This window comes from Lepidochelys kempii, chromosome 1 (genome assembly GCF_965140285.1).
Source record: "Lepidochelys kempii isolate rLepKem1 chromosome 1, rLepKem1.hap1, whole genome shotgun sequence".
NCBI lineage: Eukaryota > Metazoa > Chordata > Testudines > Cheloniidae > Lepidochelys > Lepidochelys kempii.
In genome coordinates, this window is record NC_136380.1 from 177,370,270 (window position 1) to 177,389,186 (window position 18,917).

Here is an 18,917-nt window from a genome sequence, read left to right on the forward strand (position 1 = left end):
CAAAGAGACATTCCAGCCCCTATTATGCTCTTGATTAAGTTCACTGGGTCCACATGTTAACATGACTCAAAAGTGACTGTCCACATTTTGAATCCCACCCACCTGAAACTGCATGTGAGGGGAAAGAAGAAATACAATCTTCCATATAGGCCAAATGAAATCAAAGCTCTGCAAGAGACTCCGGAGAGTTTACTCCGTGAGCATTTAAAAAGCAGTTCTAATGTTGTGAGAGTATGGCAACTTGACATTCTGACATCGGTGAAGAAGTTCAGCATGAGATGTTGTCATAAATATAAAGGGAAGGGTAAACCCCTTTGAAATCCCTCCTGGCCAGGGGAAAGCTCCTCTCACCTGTAAAGGGTTAAGAAGCTAAAGGTAACCTCGCTGGCACCTGACCAAAATGACCAATGAGGAGACAAGATACTTTCAAAAGTTGGGAGGAGGGAGAGAAACAAAGGGTCTGTGGGTCTGTCTATATGCTGGTCTTTGTCGGGGATAGACCAGGAATGGAGTCTTAGAACTTTTAGTAAGTAATCTAGCTAGGTATGTGTTAGATTATGATTTCTTTAAATGGCTGAGAAAAGAATTGTGCTGAATAGAATAACTATTTCTATCTGTGTATCTTTTTTGTAACTTAAGGTTTTGCCTAGAGGGGTTCTCTGTTTTTGAATCTAATTACCCTGTAAGATATCTACCATCCTGATTTTACAGGGGGGATTTCTTTATTTCTATTTACTTCTATTTTTTATTAAAAGTCTTCTTGTAAAACACTGAATGCTTTTTCATTGTTCTCAGATCCAAGGGTTTGGGTCTGTGGTCACCTATGCAAATTGGTGAGGCTTTTTATCCAACATTTCCCAGGAAAGGGGGGGTGCAAGTGTTGGGAGGATTGTTCATTGTTCTTAAGATCCAAGGGTCTGGGTCTGTAGTCACCTAGGCAAATTGGTGAGGCTTTTTACCAAACCTTGTCCAGGAAGTGGGGTGCAAGGTTTTGGGAAGTATTTTGGGGGGAAGGACGCGTCCAAACAGCTCTTCCCCAGTAACCAGTATTAGTTTGGTGGTGGTAGCGGCCAGTCCAAGGACAACGGGTGGAATAGTTTGTACCTTGGGGGGAAGTTTTGACCTAAGCTGGTAAAGATAAGCTTAGGAGGTTTTTCATGCAGGTCCCCACATCTGTACCCTAGAGTTCAGAGTGGGGGAGGAACCTTGACAGATGCTTACTGGTAAAAGATGGCTCAAACGACAAAGAGTTTCCTGGCAGCAGGCTGTGCATTAGAGTTAATCAGAATTTACTTTTGTTGATCTTGATTCTAACCAGAGGTAGGCAGGCAAGCAACGTGATGTAGGTACCCTGAAAAATCCCCAACTACACTGCTGGTGCTTGTGCATTAAGCCGCTTTTCAAGCTGCAGAATGAAACATGCTATGTCTTGTGTATTAGATTAACAGTGAGCATCTGAACATTTTTTACTTTCATTTAAAATATTATCGTTGTTCTGTGGCTTTCCTACTGAGTATATATGCAGTGCATCAGCGCCTTGGGTCCTCATTCTTTCAAGATATTTGTAAAGACATTTCTGACAACCTGTGCAATAGCTCGTACAATTATAAACCAACTCTTGTCTAATCATGCAGTTTACCTAGATGAAAAATTCCTGTAGCTGATTAGTAATCCCAGAATTCACTAATGTAATCTACTGAGATATCCTAGACATGAACATGTGCGCTCTAGCTTTTAAAAGTACATCTATACTTAGCAGGTCTCTGCTGTACCTATGTTTACCTAAAGCCACACCAGAATCCCTCTGACAGATTGATTTGTTATCTGTCACACACACAGGAAGAAGTGATCTGCTTACAAATAATCACACAGGAAAACCACCAGTGACATACATTCATCTTTCAGAAATAGCAAGCGTGGAATCATTACTGGGAAGTTGGATCACCCTGTGGCTACGCACTTCAAAACACAAACCCACATCTCATTGACTTGGAATTTTCCCAGCAGGAAGGCTTAGATTCAAAGAAATAGGAAAAAAAGAGAAAAATTCTGGTCTATGCAGTTCGAAGCTGTAAAAAACGGTATTTGTGGAACATCCTGCAGCTGTTCTCTTTGAGAATCATTCCCTCATCATATTCTGTAGAATATCACCGGTGTTGGTTCTAAACTGACGTTGCATAAGAGTGGTTGACCTGGCCATCTAGTGCATGGGGCTACCATGTGGGGTCGAAGTTTGACATAGAATCTTATCATAGAATATCAGGGTTGGAAGGGACCTCAGGAGGTCATCTAGTCCAACCCCCTGCTCAAATCTTGATTCTTCACTCCACGCTTAGGCTAGCAGAGGTTGGGAGCATGCCAAGGCAGTGCTCCCTAGGTCAGGGATCAGTGTTCGTCCTGCTCTCCTGGTAGTGCCTACTATTTGCACTGGGACCCTATCCTGAGATTCAGTAGAGGATTTGGGTCTTTTTTCTACCATACTGCATGCCAATGTCACTCGACTGACAAAGGATGAAACTGATGGCATTTCAGCCCTCTCCACTGAGACCAGAAATCTCTTCACGGGGTTTTGCATAGCGTGAGTGCAACAGAGTGGCACTCTATTCTGACTGTGACTTAAGCAAGTGAAATAGCTGCTTTCTCATTACTTCCTGTTGTTAAGACTAGGTATGTCAGTCAATAGACTGCATATAAAGACCAACATTTTCAAATGTGTCCATTTACTTTGGATGCCTAATCTGAGATATTAAGGGCCTGATTTTTTAAAGGGACTGAGTAGTCACAGCTCCTATTGAATTCACTATACCGCTTCACAAGTCATCGTATATTTTGTATGGGTTAAGACACTTCTTAATGTATCATCGGGTGGACAGGGTTTTCAACTCTTCTAATCAGATCTATAACATTAATGTTTGGGACAGCCACCCTTCCTTTGACACCTGTTTGAAATTAAAAGGCTATAAATCATAAAGAATGCTATTGTTACCCCACCTGTTGGTTTTCATTTCAAATGGAACCTCTTTTAAATGTACTGGTTTACTAAATTAAGTGCATTTAATGTTACCTTTGTTTGATTTTCTTCCTCCTTTGGCAGTTTCTAAAACTAATGTGTGTATCAACCTTTCAAGGACAAGAAGATAATCAGGTCAGCCTTCAAGCTGTTATAATTGTTCTGGTCTGTGAAAGAGGAAAATAAATTGATATGGATGAGTACTATATTTCTTGAAACGGCCCCTTTCTTCCTGTTTAACAATAAATATGCTAGAAAAAGGAAGCTCGTATTACTGTTCAGATGAGTTCCCATTTATTCATCATGAAGATTTTAACGGTGGACAAAATCGCATTCTAGTGATCAGTGCAGTCTGATTTCCTCCTAAAGTTTGCATACAGTTTAAAAGATTAAAGAGAAATGCAATACAATGCAATAATACATTTTTATAAAGAAAAATAATAGGTTTAATTACTACAAAACATGTAATTATGTAATTACTGAATTACCAGGGTAAGTTCAATACTTATGGTAATATGGTTTAAGCTAAATGGACTTTTTGATTGTTGTTATCTGATGTATGAGGATGGGAAATTTACCCCTCTGAGTCCTTTATTGTTGACACCAAACAAATCAGAGCTGAATTTGTCCCCTATCCTTTAAGTGGGTGCAACTCTGAATTTAAAATTTGTAAACAAAAGTCTTTTGTTAAGCTTGATCATGTATTTCACTGGAGTCCAGCTAACACACAGAATGACATTGCATGGTCTTCACAGAAATTCTACACCTTCCTAAGAAAACCTGCCTTTTGAAAGTCTGGAAAAGAACACTTCAGGCATCCATTTAGTTTCCCCATTTCGCTAGAATCTTTCATCATATATTATCAACCCACGCAACATACCAGCCACCCAAACTTAACATTGCCTCCTAAAATTTGCGTATGTAGACACAGTAGTTGGTATAACAAAATTAAATGGTAACTCATCTGAAAATTGATATCTGAGCTGTCTTAAATTGATTGTTAAACAGTAAGAAAGAGGACATTTGAGCAAATATAGTAACCACCCTTATCTAATTCCTCTCCTCATTTATGCATCAGAAACATTAGAAGTACTTTTACAGGAATAAGGGAAACGCAGCCCTAGACATGAGAGCTGTGCATCTCTTGCTGGGTTTTAACAAACGTTCTCCTTGGTTTCAGTTCACATGGTTTCTTGCCTTTTAATTTGTTTTAAGTTTCAGGTTCATTCAAACCCAGTTGTAAAAGGATGACAAATAAGAACAAAGCTGTGTCTTTTTTTTTAAGCTCTCTGCATTGCTTACGGAGTCACAAGATTTGTGAGGTTTTATTTGACCCAGAAGATGTTTGATGTGACCAGCTATCTCCAGTTTGTTATTAAAACAAAACCTAACCAAGTAATTAGCTAGGGCTAGTTGAAAATGTTCAAAATTTGTAATTTTGACAAATTTCATTATCAAAATTTTAACTACCTAAATTTCAATAAAAATTCTATTGGTTTTTTTTTTTGACCAGCTCTACAATTAAGTTTCAAAAAATCCATGCGTATCTATGTATACCAAAAAGCTTCATGTTGAGATTCTGTTGAAGGGATGTGTGGCCCAAAAGAGAGGTTTTTGTTCAGAACTGCTGGATTCTCTTACAACTTGCAACAGGAAATCAGCAGACTTTTGCATGGGTTCAAGTTTTACTGGGCAATGATTCGCAGTCCAGTCAGCTATCCCCGAGATACTGGAGCCTTGGGATTTCTGTTATTGTTCTGTCTTCTTGGCAAATTATGTTAAAATGAAAACATAAAATGAGATGTTGGTTTGGATACACTATGCCTTTTTTCTTTTTTAAGCATCTTAGCTGATTTTAAAGGGCTTAAAAAGGGGCCACTGGTTCCCAACCCCCCCCCCCCATGTCACTCTCTCCTGAACTTTTTATTTTCTTTCTTTTAGTCTATTGTCAGATTTGCTTGTCCCATCTCTTCCTTTCTTCATAGTATGTGTGATGGTGCTTCTGAGCAAGGGACTTGAAAGTGCTGCCTTAGGAAATCCAAATCCTGTGGAGAAAGGTTGAGAGGTTTCCCCACGCAAAAGGCAAAGGTAGCTGTGGGGATTTCTCCTCCTCTTCCTGCCCTCCAAAGCCCCATGTAGGTGCCTCTCTTCTCTCTGCAGCCGCTGAGATGGAGACCAGTTCCACATGGCCAAGAGGGAATGGGGGAGCTAGGGGAACAGCTGAGCCACACATCATGTTGCTTTTCAAATCTGTGGGGGAAAAATGTCACCTCAGCTTCAGAGCAGCAGTGACTCCCACTCTACACTGGGTCTGCTTGTATAGGAATGATACAAGTGGCAATGCCACAAGGCTGGGTGGGAAGACTGGGAGAGGCAGGCTCTCTTCATTATTATGAAAACCTAATGGTGATAGTGGTTGGAAGAGAACTCAGGAGTTCTTGGTTCCCAGGCCTGTGTTTATTTCTTTGGCTGGTGCTGCCTTGATGGTTGGTGTCTCTCCCCCGCCCCCATTACTCCTTCCCCCCTCCCTCTCCCCACAAGTCTAAAAAGGAGTGAAGTCACATCCTGACTAGAATAAGGAAGTACCATTCATCTGATGTGCATTCTGTATATCCTGCACTATTGCATTTAGTTTGGGTAAAGTCAGACAACTGCTCCTAATCTGGATAAATCTGAATTTTAAAATGTTGAAGAGAAAAACTTCCAATGTGTCGGATAAGGAGAAATGTCAAAAACCAAAGGTAAGAGACTGTTATATAATAAAAGAGATACTTAACAGTTTGCAGAGAGGGTACTTTTGATGCTTGAAAGGGTTGAGCATCAGTCACTCACTTAAAAATACCATGGGCAATGGTACAGGCTTTGTAGCATCTATGAAAAGGTTGAACAGGAAAATCTGAAATTAAATAACACACGATCGTGCCTCAGGAGCTTCTAATACACCGACCTGTGCTTCATTACTGTAGTCTCCTGGCTCAGTTTGTATACATTCAGTTTAGTGGCTTCAGTTTACGGAATCTTCAGTACAGAACAGCCATTCACACCGTAAAGGGACAGAGCAAAATGTGGAGGTGTCTGCTCAGAAGATTCCTGCTAGTGTTTGCCTAGTGGTGTTTGCCTGCTGAGGTGTTGCTGCTATTTTGACAATAGTCCCCTCTTCAACCTGTGATAAACCCAATGATCTAGCAGGAAAATGTGTGCCAGTGGTGAGGAGGGGTGACGGATTAGCAGGTGTGTTATTTTTTTCCCATTTAAACACAATTGCTGTTTCAGAATACTAAAGAAGGAGACAGCCCTTGGCAAACAATCTTTTAGTCAGCTGCTCTTTGCTGGAAATGTTTATACTTTCAGCCTGAAAAAATATGCTAAGTCAATGATAGTAGGTGACATTGTTCAACTTCTGCAGTCTGAAGTTGGAGGAGGGAGAGTAAAGGCACTTGTAGGATGTATGGGAATGTCCTGAGCTAGGAATTGAGCTTCAATTCCTGCCATTGGGTGCACCCTGGCCCTTCCCAAAGTAAAAAATCAAATATCTTCAGAAATACTTAACTTACCCCATGGGCTCAGGAATCACTGGCAGATATGAAACATGAGACAAAATCTGAAATATCTACCCTTTACTTCAATTTGGTGGTGTCAAAATTTTAGCAAAGGGCCCCTGTGAGCCAGGGTGGCCAGATAGCAAGTGTGAAAAATCAGGCTGAGGTGGGGGGTAATAGGTGCCTATATAAGGACAAAGCCCCAAATATCAGGACTATCCCTATAAAATCAGTACACCTGGTCACCCTACTGCAAGCCCCGGCCAACGTCTCACTGGTCTCAGCAGGATGCCCACTAACATGTAGAACTAACTCCCCATGGGATGGGAATATGCCTCAGCTTGTAACTCTCAGTCCTAAAAGATCACTGAAGACACTTGCTCATCAGAAGCATTTTCTGTTTTAATCACTGTTGGCCTTTCTGTGAGACACCCCCGGTTCTGTGGTCTGATTTAGGGACCATTGAGGTAAAGGAGAGTCTTTCCATGGATTTCAGTGAGCTCTGGATCAAGCCCTTCTTGATTCACATTTTGTTTCTATAGTTATATATTTTATGCTGTTAAATTATTGTGATGCATTTTATAGGCAGTGAATTAAAATAATGAACAGCTAGTTTTAAATAAATGGCACATGACTAAAAATAAAAAATGAGCATAAGAGAATCAGTTCCTTCTCATTTGTGGATGGTTTTGGTTTTCTTCTCAGAGATATTCATTAAGGGCCAAACATGACACCTTTTACTCCTGTGGAATGGTAACTTTCTGAACAAATAGTCCCATTGATTTCATTGGAGCTACTCCTGGATTCCACATGGCAAAGGATGGCAGAATCAGGCCCAAATTAAAATGTGGACCACTGAACAATGGCTCTTAGTGATCAATATAAATTAAATTAAACGGACACGTCCCTATTTCAGTTGACCCGTTCTGCTAAAGAGTTCCATGAACACCTATGCTGCTATACAAATAAATAAATAAACAGTGAACAAGCAAACAAGGAGTTGTAGCCTTAAATCACTTTAATGAGAATGAAGAGCCCATACCTTTAATTTCATTTTATTCTCCAAATCAAATGAATTTTATATTCTCATTTATACCAGAAGCTCAGTAATACCTAGTATAATTGTACTGTTCGTATGTATCACTTTGTCTGCGATAGTATGTAGTTCTAGAACTTCAGCCTGAAAACAGCTTGCTTGTTCTGGGTAAATCAGTCTGTATCCTTTTCTCATCACATTGGCACTCTGTTCTGGATGCATTTCACCCATCTTACACTCACTTTGGACTCTGATTACACCAGCTGCAAGGCAGAGAAGAATTAGGCCCCGTTGTGTGAATGTCTCTCAATGGGAGCATTTTTCTGAGCATCTGAGGATCATAGTATTAAGAATGGAAAAAGAACATACTAACTCTAAATCATTGTTTGTCATAGTGCATTTTGTAACTCTAAGCAAGAAAGTTACCTAATTTATTCAGTGAGCAGTTGGGAAATGTACAGCACGCAGAGCAATGGCTTATGACAAAATCTACAAAATTTCATAACCGATTTCCCTGGATAGCTTCCTGGTTACCATGCTTTACCCAGTCAGCAGTCTGTATCTGTTTATGCACATTACAGCCAGTCACTTTTGTCATCATTTACTTTTGCACATTAATTTACAAAATTTCCATTACAATTCCCTTTTCAAATCTTTATTTTAATACAAATGTATCATGCATGTGAGGTCCATGAATAATGTCTAATATATGGTATAGACTGAGATTGTTGAAGGGAAATCATGTGAGGATGGGGTTGGAAAGCCTTTTCTAAACAGTCAGCTGCTCCTGCACTTGGCTAATAGAGGTGGTTGGCCAAGCAAGTGCTCCATAGAGACTCTGGCAGCTGGCCCCCAACTTGTAGTGAGATGTACATCAGAAACAGATTGATAGAGCCAGAAGAGTTCCCAGAAGTCACCTACTACAGGACAGGCCTAACAAAGAAAATAACAGAACGCCACTAGCCATCACCTTCAGCCCCCAACTAAAACCCCTCCAACGCATTATTAAGGATCTACAACCTATCCTGAAGGATGACCCAACACTCTCACAAATCTTGGGAGACAGGCCAGTCCTTGCCTACAGACAGCCCCCCAACCTGAAGCAAATACTCACCAGCAACCACATACCACACAACAGAACCACTAATCCAGGAACCTATCCTTGCAACAAAGCCCGTTGCCAACTGTGCCCACATATCTATTCAGGGGATGCCATCACAGGGCCTAATAACATCAGCCACACTATCAGAGGCTCGTTCACCTGCACATCTACCAATGTGATATATGCCATCATGTGCCAGCAATGCCCCTCTGCCATGTACATTGGTCAAACTGGACAGTCTCTACGTAAAAGAATAAATGGACACAAATCAGATGTCAAGAATTATAATATTCATAAACCAGTCAGAGAACACTTCAATCTCTCTGGTCATGCGATTACAGACGTGAAAGTTGCTATATTACAACAAAAAAACTTCAAATCCAGACTCCAGCGAGAAACTGTTGAATTGGAATTCATTTGCAAATTGGATACAATTAACTTAGGCTTGAATAGAGACTGGGAGTGGCTAAGTCATTCTGCAAGGTAGCCTATTTCCCCTTGTTTTTTCCTACCCCCCCCCCAGACGTTCTTGTTAAACCCTGGATTTGTGCTGGAAATGGCCCACCTGGATTATCATACACATTGTAAGGAGAGTGATCACTTTAGATAAGCTATTACCAGCAGGAGAGTGGGGTGGGAGGAGGTATTTTTTCATGCTTTGTGTGTATATAAAAAGATCTTCTACACTTTCCACAGTATGCATCCGATGAAGTGAGCTGTAGCTCACGAAAGCTTATGCTCAAATAAATTGGTTAGTCTCTAAGGTGCCACAAGTACTCCTTTTCTTTTTGCGAATACAGACTAACACGGCTGTTACTCTGAAACCTATCAGGGTGTGTGTGTGGATAAGTGTTCACTATGAAAATGGTGATATTTCCTATTTGATAGCAATTAGGGTTGCTGTTCTCTGGGTTGTATAGAGGGGGTGCCTGTAGTACTGAAGCAACTTTAATTACCTTCCTACAGTCATAGGCCAGTGGTTTGAGCATTGGCCTGCTAAACCCAGGGTTGTGAGCTCAATCCTTGAGGGGGCCATTTGGGATCTGGGGCAAAAATTGGGGATTGGTCCTGCTTTGAGCAGGGGGTTGGAGTAGATGACCTCCTGAGGTCCCTTCCAACCCTGATATTCTATGATTCTATGAATAGCAAGCACTGTGTGTGTGTGTGTACATAATACACCCAGTCTATATATTCTATGTAATGTGAATGAACAGTCATGTTTTGAGCCAAAACTTCTCATATCTGGTCTCAAAGCTAAATGTTTTCTTTGAAAGTTTAAGAAAAACTTCTTCTCCCTCTTCTGCATTCTGTGACAGTTTTCTGCAAGTCTGCTTAGCAGGGCAATCGAATAGACCAGAGGAAGGGCCAGATCCACAGCTGATGTATACCAGTATAGCTGATGCATATCAATATAGCTGCATTAATATCAGTATAGCGAATGCATATCAGTATAGCTGCATTTACTTCCCTGGAGCTACACCATTATACATCAGCTGAGGACCTGGCCCAGAAACTTGATATTTTCTTCTTTAAAAACTGAAAGCTTAGAAAATTTCAGAATATTGCAGAATACAGAACAGAATGTGGAAGGACCCTACAGTTTGTGAGGTTCATTATATTTTTTTCATGCCCATACATATCTAATTTCTTTCTGTCTAAGTTCTTACATGGCTTCCTATCACTATGGTATCTGAGTCCATAATTAGAAGTGCATCTATCAAGACATATTTCTCTTACTCCCCACCCCCTTCTAGTCAGTGGGGACTGGACTTTGTTTATTTTGTAAAAAGAAAAGGAGTACTTGTGGCACCTTAGAGACTAACCAATTTATTTGAGCATGAGCTTTCGTGAGCTACAGCTCACTTCATCAGATGTTTCCACGGTAAACATCTGATGAAGTGAGCTGTAGCTCACGAAAGCTCATGCTCAAATAAATTGGTTAGTCTCTAAGGTGCCACAAGTACTCCTTTTCTTTTTGCGAATACAGACTAACACGGCTGTTCCTCTGAAACCTGTTTATTTTGTGTTGCTGTTGTTCTAAAATGTCACATTGTGGGCAGGTTAAGGCAAAGAAAAATGGTGGTTTGCATTTAGCTTTGAAAGCTTTGAGCTCTGTGGTCAAACTGATCTCTCTGAGAGTAAACTTCATGGGCTAGTTGTAGAGACAGCTCTGTCTCCTCTCCACACAAGTTTCAGCTACCGCCACAAAAGAGATTAATTTTAGGGCAGCTAGTGAGGAGGTGAGTGGATGCTCTTTACAGAATGTGTTTCAGTGACACAGTTTCAGATTTACATAAACTCTCCCACCAGCAACCCCTCTGCCTGTCCCTGGACAGGGAGAAAGTGCGTGGTATCACAAAGGGCTTTGTTTAGAGCCTGGACCCTGAAGTCAACAGGAGTCTTTCCACTGACCTCAGTGGGCTTTTGATCACTTCCTTTAAACTCTGCTATAATCTTAGTAGGCACCAACTGTCTGTGCTCTGAAGTGATTTGTCAGTCATTTAGAATAATAATTTTGATTCCCACCCCTCCCCACCCACAGACCCACTCTCTGCCAAACCTTGAAAAGGGGCTATTCACATGCAACTGGTCAGACTTCAGCTGTATTTGCTATCCTGGTGCAGGGGAAGGAAGGATAATTTCATCAGAATGCTTCTTCAGGACCTCACATTCCAATGCCATGCACCTTGTGCAGTCTCATATACTTGTGCAACATGAGCGTAAAATGCTAGCAGTGTTATTAGGCAGTCTTTTACATCCACTCTGTACTTGCTTTGCCCAGGTGTACATGACAGCACAAGGGGAAGATAGTGTGTATTCTGTACTGTAACATAGCTTATAAAGTGCACAGAACTGTAGATCATAACTAGTCCATCTCTTGTTTCTGCTTCTGAAATTTATACAGTTAGGTAGAGAATGAAGGGATTCCTCTTGCTTCCACTCCAATCTGAAGCAAGCCTTACCTTATACCCTTTCCTTTGGACTTGGCGGAAACAAGTTTTGTCTTATATATTTATTTAGGATTACAGCTGCTCCAGCTTTATGTTAAAGCTAGAAGACATTTTGTTGTTTCATTCTGTTTTCAAATATGCTTCACCTACATGGTGCATGAACCTCCACCTATACAAGGTGTGAGACCGTACAGAATCATGAAGAGTATATTTTCCCTGTTTATCTCAACATTTGTTCAAACTGCTTAATAAAGTCCCTCTGTGAGCTTCTTTGCAGGAAACACTGATATTATTAATTTTCAGAGCTCGAAAGGTACATATGAAATAACATGGCCAATCTGATGTGAGCTAAAATATTTCACCGTAAAGCTATTGTACTCTAGCACTATATCACGCCAATAGTTTCCTTCTTATACATTTTGTTGAAATCCTGGCCCCAGTGTAGTCAATGCCAGATATTTCAATGGGATCAGGATTTCATCCTTTATATGTGTTCTTGATGTAGAGAGTGATGCTGCAAACACTTACATAAATAAATTTGCCCACAGGAGTGGACTCATTACTCACATGACTAGTCCCGTAGAAGCTGAAATATTTATTTGCATAAGTGTTTGCAGGATCATGCCTGTAGTGTGGGCAGATGTTAAGCAAGCTTCCGGGTGCTGCTTTTTCTCCTATGGCGATTTGAGCAGCACTCCGTAAGGGGAATACTGATGAGAGAAAAGAAAACCCAAAATAAAGGTGCAATAAGTCTTAGCACCCAGAATAATTCAAGTCATAATTAGAACTTCATAGATACTAAGGTCAGAAGGAACCATTACGATCATCCAGTCCGACCTCCTGCACAACGCAGGCCACAGAATCTCACCCACCTACTCCTGCGAAAAACCTCTCACCTATGTCTGAGCTATTGAATCTGTAGACTAAGGTCTGCAGTGTAGAGATTGTTCAGAGTTAATGAATATTAACTAGGGTTTATCCTTGAGTAGTCGAAGCTCAGATTTTTAATGTTGGTTCAAAGATATAGCCTGATATGGTTGTGGAAATAGCAAGTTTTTATATGTTTTTTTCCAAAATTTCGAGTGCATAAATGAGCTCCTGCTCATGTCACGGATGCCAATTTTCACAACCATGACTGAAGTGGTGTTCGTTTTAATTTGCATTTCATTCTAACAGTGATGAGAGGTGATGAACTGATGATAAGCTGTTTTTGCCACAGTACCTGCTATGCAAATTTATGCTTGTAGGCAAAAGGGACACACAGTTCTGCCATTAAAGGTCTTTCCTGTGTTCCCTCTTGTGGAAAGACTTTGTCAAAATACATTTGAAATCTGTAAAGTAACCAGAAAGAGAGGATATCTGGGATGTAATTTTAAAGATTTGGTTTATAGTGGAAATACCTGTAGGCCTTATCAAAAGAGGCTCATGTAAAAAGTATGTTTGAAATAATGAAACGTATAAGTGTGCCTACAAAAGATTGCAGGTGACATTTCAGAGGGATATTTCCTATTTCTCTCAGGCTTTATAAAACCTAGAACAAGCTTAGAGGGAACCATTGGTGATTTTTTTTCTTGCTTGCATGGAAGGCTCCACAGCCAAAACCCTACTACTTTTATCTCTAATTTTTGTCAGTTATTGGTATAAGTACCATTTTTTCACTGCCAAGAGAGCATTTTTTTTTGCCTTTCATCAGAGGAATATTTAGCAAGTTGTTTTCCGTGATGTTTGTCCAGGAGCAAGATGGGCTTTGAAACCCTGAGGTGCTACTCTCTCCCCAAAGGGTAAGACTCTGATCCTATGATGAGATAATAAGGCCCCAGTATGTCCAACATCCCCATATGGATGCTCCAGTCAGAATTTAGGTGTGTTGAATGTTCATGTCACATGCCTGGATGCTCTAAAAGGGCCATATTTGAAAACTGGGTTCTCCATCAGACATACACATGTGCACACACTCATAAGCACAGGGGGGCAGATACTCAGCTGATGTAAAAGAGCTTGCTTTACTGAAGTCAATGGATGTACACCAGCTAAAGATCTGCCCCAATATCTGTTTTTCTTTCATTAATTGTATAGAGCATTTGACTAATTGCAATACTGTATTTTCAGGTAACACCAGATGCCTCTGAACCAAATGTGAATAAGGTGTCTGATTCCTGTAAAGTAATTACTTGAAAAAGGATTGTCTCTTTTGGGGAAGCAGTTGTGGCTTACAGTTTTTTGTATATGACAGCACTCTGCCAGTAATCTGTATCAGAATATTCATAGTTCAGTTATCAGACCTGAAGTAATTGATGGCCAAGTTTAAGCAAGCATGGAATGGTATGAATGAATTAGCCAAAGACACCATCCATTATTGTACATACTGATTTGTCATCATGAGCTGATAAAAATGTTTCATGACTATACTGTGCATTGTCTCTCTGCATTGGATCTACCCTCTTCAAGTCCAGAAGAGAAACTAGTGTGCGATAAGTAGTGTAACTCATATTCTGCTGTGCAGAGCTTGCTAGCACACAAGATGTTATCGTTTGCATTTGCTAGCTAGAAGTGAGTTAATTAAGATACTTCATTTTGGGCTCTGAATCCCCACGGACTAGGGGGAGAGTCTCCATGTGACTAATAGTGTTAATCCTCCTATATAATTGACTCAACTGGTATGAAACCCACTCCTGGGACTGTGACAGATTGTTTGGACTGGAATGACAGGTGAAACCAGTGGTAGCAAGTTGAATGGTTCTGGTCACTCTGTCCTCACATCATCTCCTTAACTGTGGTTTTTGAAAGTGGAGCGAAGAAGAGGAGGAAAGGACAGTGGGGCTGCTTTGGCTACTAATAGCAGTATTTTTGTTTTTATCAAACTGGCAACATCAGCATTTTTGCTGTGGACCAAGACATAGATGAGCTGATGTACATTCTCAAGGTTGTGTCAACAACACAGCAAAAAGTCTCTGAACAATTGGTAGTACAAAAATGAGTGAAGGCTATAGAAATACATGGCGGGGGGGTGGGGGGTGTTATAAGAGGTGGAAGGTTTATCACCAGATGCCAGATTGTCTCTCAGAGGGGCAACCTGGAATATTTCCCATTTCATTTACCTTTTCTCTTTCTTCATCTCTTCTTCCCTTCTAGAAGGATTATTATGAGTCTTCCTCCTCCTAAGATTGATCACTAAAGTTCAGAGTCTAGCAAAAATGCTGGAGATTTAAAGCTTCTGCTGTCACCAATGCTGCTGCTCTAGATGCTTATATTATTATACATAATATACCCCATCCTGCCAATTCTGTAGCTTTTGTTATCTCTGCATATTTCCTTGGTTTGTTCCATGGATGGGGAGAAAGAGGAAAGGGTGGTTGAATACAATATAATTTGACGATAAGAAGGGCTGGCCTTCACACATCATTCTCATTTGAATTGAAATGAAATATTTTTTTTAAAAGATCAGTTACCATCCTCTGACTAAACACCACTCCTAATATGTGGAACAGCTCCTTAGGGTGGGGTGTTGAGTCAGAGCCCACTCCTCTCCTCTAGCAGTGAATCTCCACTGCTGGGCGGGGTGTCACACCCAACATGGCACAGCCAGCCCAGCCCTCACTCTACGCTGAAGAAGAAATATGGAGGGACCTCCTGATGCCATACAGCATCACGTCACCTTTATGGAGAAGCCAAGCAACTCACCGCCTTTTCTTTCCAATCATGCCTGAGTCGCATTCTCATCTTCATGAGAATAACAAGGCAGTCCCACTCTCCCGTCCTGCACTGGTCTCACTTACAGCTTCATGAGATGACTGGATGGCCTGGTACCTATCTGGTGCTGCAGGAAGCAGCAATTCCCTCTATTGGGTCTTGCTGATCTCATTTAAAAGGTGTTCCAGGATTTATGCTTTGGAATACTGAATGGTAGGGTGAGATGATCCCAGAACATGGAATTCTATGTTGGATTTTTTTCTTTGAGGATTTCTTTTGCTTTCCTGAGCCTGAAAGATTATTGTAGGAGTGCCACCCGACAGAATGGTCATTGTTAAATGAAGGGAAAACTACAAACGAGACTGTTCCCTTTTCATTATGTTTGAGACAGAGATTATCACAGACAGTTATCCTGGGTAGTGAGATGAAGAAATCAACTTCACTTAGCAACAAAAAAAGTAAATGTGTGAAGCTGAGATGACAGGATGGTTGAGAGAGCTGAAGGAACTTGCTGGGTCAACTTCCTGCTGCTTTGCACCATATGTAGCCAGCTGCACCTGTGGAAAGTGGGTGTTAAGCTTTATCACTCCTGAATTGCATCCACTCTCCGCTGCTGAGCTGTTTCATTATGCAAAAGAGTGTTGCTCGCTGGCTCTGAGAGATGAGGTGTAAGGTAAAAAGGGGTGTAGCTGAGAGCCAAAAGGAGAAACAGTTAACAAAAATCTATACTGAACTGAGTGACTCAGAGCCTGGGTAAAGCTGGTGAAAGTGGCTAACTATTGCAACCATAAGGGGGGCTCTAATCACAAGTGCAAAGCTGGACTTTGCTGACATCCCCCAATGAGACATGCTCTTCTTCAAGCTCTCATCTCTGTAATTACTTCTTTTGTACAAGATTATTGCCTGTCGCACAGACAATGGCCTGTTTACCTGTTTGCATGTGTGCAATATTGGAAGACCATGGATGCAGCATACAAAAGTCACATAAGACTTGTGCAGACAGCAGATGTGAATGAGGAGAAAAAGAGACAATGCAGCTGAGCAAATTATTGGTTAGTAAATCAGTGTCCCCCCCACACCCAGCTAGTGCGTGGCAAGAGTGTGCAAGGGTCTTGCCAGGCGAATACCTTGGCGCTGCACTAGCACATGCTTTCGGGAACTTCGCAGTGTCTGTGCCGTGTGAGAGATTTCTCAGAAGGGCATTGGTTCTCTGCAGATTGCCCAGCAAGTGCTTTTGTAGCTGCTCTGCTCATTTTCACAAACAGACAAATAAGATCCTTTCTGCCCTCATGTTACACACCAAATTCCCTGAGCAGCAGTGACAGGATCGTCAGTTCAAGGCTTACAAGACCCCGGTGAGTGGCTGCAGCGGAGGTGAGAGACTGAACAGGAGTGTGTACAGTTACTAGACTCATAGCTTTGGCTCCACCCATTGCCCAAAAGAGCTCCTGTGTGTATCTGCGCAGTTCTGGTGTAAAAACTACTGGAGAGAATCAGGATGGTGTAACGAATTCAATTAGACTAGACTTCCTCGTGAGATTGCAGCTGTAGTACTTAGTCTATTACAAGCTGCCCAGAATCAAACCTATTGCATCTTTCATGCCAAGAAATGTTCCTAGGCAGTGCTAAATGACTAGGATGCTATTAGCTGGATGTTCTTTCTGAGCCTACTTAATGATCCAAAGCCTAACATGTACTCTATGAACTCCAGTTCCCAATGATCAGTTTTCAAAGTCCAAAGCCTGTGACCACGTGCATACAAGTACCACATACAATTAGTGTATCATTGAACCCTGTGCCATTTCAATGAAACATAATCTGGTCTTCACTATACAGTAGTCAAATATTAGCCTTCAGTAACAAAGTGTAGTCTTTTTTTTTCTTTTTTCTTTTTTTGGTTTGTTTCATCATTTTCATAGGTAAAATAATGAAAATTGATTGCCATATAGATTTGCGATAACTCTAACATTAACAGTGACTGATAATAAATATTGGTTCAAATCCTGCCCTCAAACCCATAAAAGTGGTTTCAGCTACTGTTGCTAAAGATTGATTAATAAAATTGTACTCAGTAAGTTTGAGTGGATATAATCAAAGAACAAATTTGTTGGTTGGATATATTTCAATATATCTTATCCTTCAGTTGTTTTAGGCTCTGATCTTTAAAGGAGCTCCATCCAAGCCCTGGGGTCTGATTGTGTAATGTTTTCTGCAGGATTGGGCCCTTCATTAGCAGTGACTAAAGTCTTTTGTTTGATTATGCTGAACAGTTACTTTTTGTGTCTCAATAAACAGGTTCTAATTACAGTTATTTATCATAACAGACTACTAACAAGTTTCCATTAATGCATAAGTTTCAAAACATACTATTAACAAATCAATTAACTTGGTATTCTCCTATACATTAAGTACCTTTACAGATTTACAATCTGCTTTAACAGCCAGCAGTGAACTAGAAACAGAGATCCAATAATATCTGAAATAAATTTCCCCACCTTGTCCCCAAAGATTGAAAGATCCCTGGATTCAAATAGACAAAGCCCTTAATCCTAGATTTTTTTTTCCAAGCACCAGTCTGCAACATCAGCACAAACTGCAACATCAGCACAGTGCTAGTGGCTTCCAAAATGTCTCCTCCAAAGATCCTAAGAAAAGATTTACTCATTCTTTGCTCATTCTTTACTCATTTAGGATCACGTATTGTATATTTGCCCCACGTAAAACTGTCACTCTCTTACTTTAAAAAAAAAGTTTAGGTTCAAGAATTCTGGTGGAGTTAGAGGCTGTCTGAGATGGGAATGTTTATAAGCTCTATGATATTAACTGCAGCACTCAACCTCAGGTGACATAAAGCATGCAAAAAAGAACTTTCTGTCAGTTTTATTATTTCTAAAAAGGTTCCCCTTGAAGGAGAAGAGTGACCTTGCTCTGCTGAGCTGACATATGCCACTGAATTAATAGCTAAGCTTTGCTGTAGGGAAGCTTGCAGAAACATTACAACTCCAGTGGCTGAGTTTGCTGTGAACATTAATCAGGTAAACCAAAATGATGCTTCAAACACTCATTTAAAAGTAATAAAAACTCTTCTTTTTTTTAACTTCCTTAGAATTAGCTTATTGTTGGTCATTACTTGTGGTCAAGGATATTGCTGCAGTAAAACCTAGCTGATTGGTTTTAAAAGTTTCTTCACTCTTCTAAAACTGAGCAAGCTTGGAGGACAGTCGCCTCTGACAGCGATGACTTGGGGTTACTATTTAATATCAATCCCCACTGGAAGCTTTAGCAGACGGAATTTTTTCTTGCAGCTTCCTTCACCATTAAACTATGTTTTGATAATAAGGGATGTAAAAACCTGATTGTGTTCTCAGTAAAGTCAATGGAGTTTTGCTACTGGCTGCGTTGGGAGAAGGATCAAGCCAATTTGTCCTGTGCATGAGTGATGTATAAAGTGTGCAAGGAGGTAATTAGGGGTAGCATGCAAAGTGGGGGGAATAAGTTGCTCTGGCCCTCCACCGCTCTTGAAAGCATCAAGAAATGATGTCACATATGTAGTATCATTCTGAGGCACAATTTTACTCACCTCTTCCTG

At 40.7% G+C, this 18,917-nt stretch overlaps 1 protein-coding gene across 2 annotated transcripts in view; it reads left to right on the forward strand.

Annotated features, from left to right (window-relative positions):
• SAMSN1 (SAM domain, SH3 domain and nuclear localization signals 1) overlaps positions 1-18,917 on the forward strand; it is a 63,076-nt gene that overhangs the window by 18,031 nt on the left and 26,128 nt on the right. The window contains exon 1 of one of the 2 annotated variants that reach the window (XM_073303775.1): positions 5,603-5,751. The exons of the other annotated variant lie outside the window; for it this stretch is intronic. Coding sequence (XP_073159876.1) covers positions 5,695-5,751 — 57 coding nt within the window. The 5' untranslated portion in view covers positions 5,603-5,694. Of the gene's footprint in view, positions 1-5,602; positions 5,752-18,917 lie in introns of those variants that run through there. 2 annotated transcript variants of the gene reach the window in all.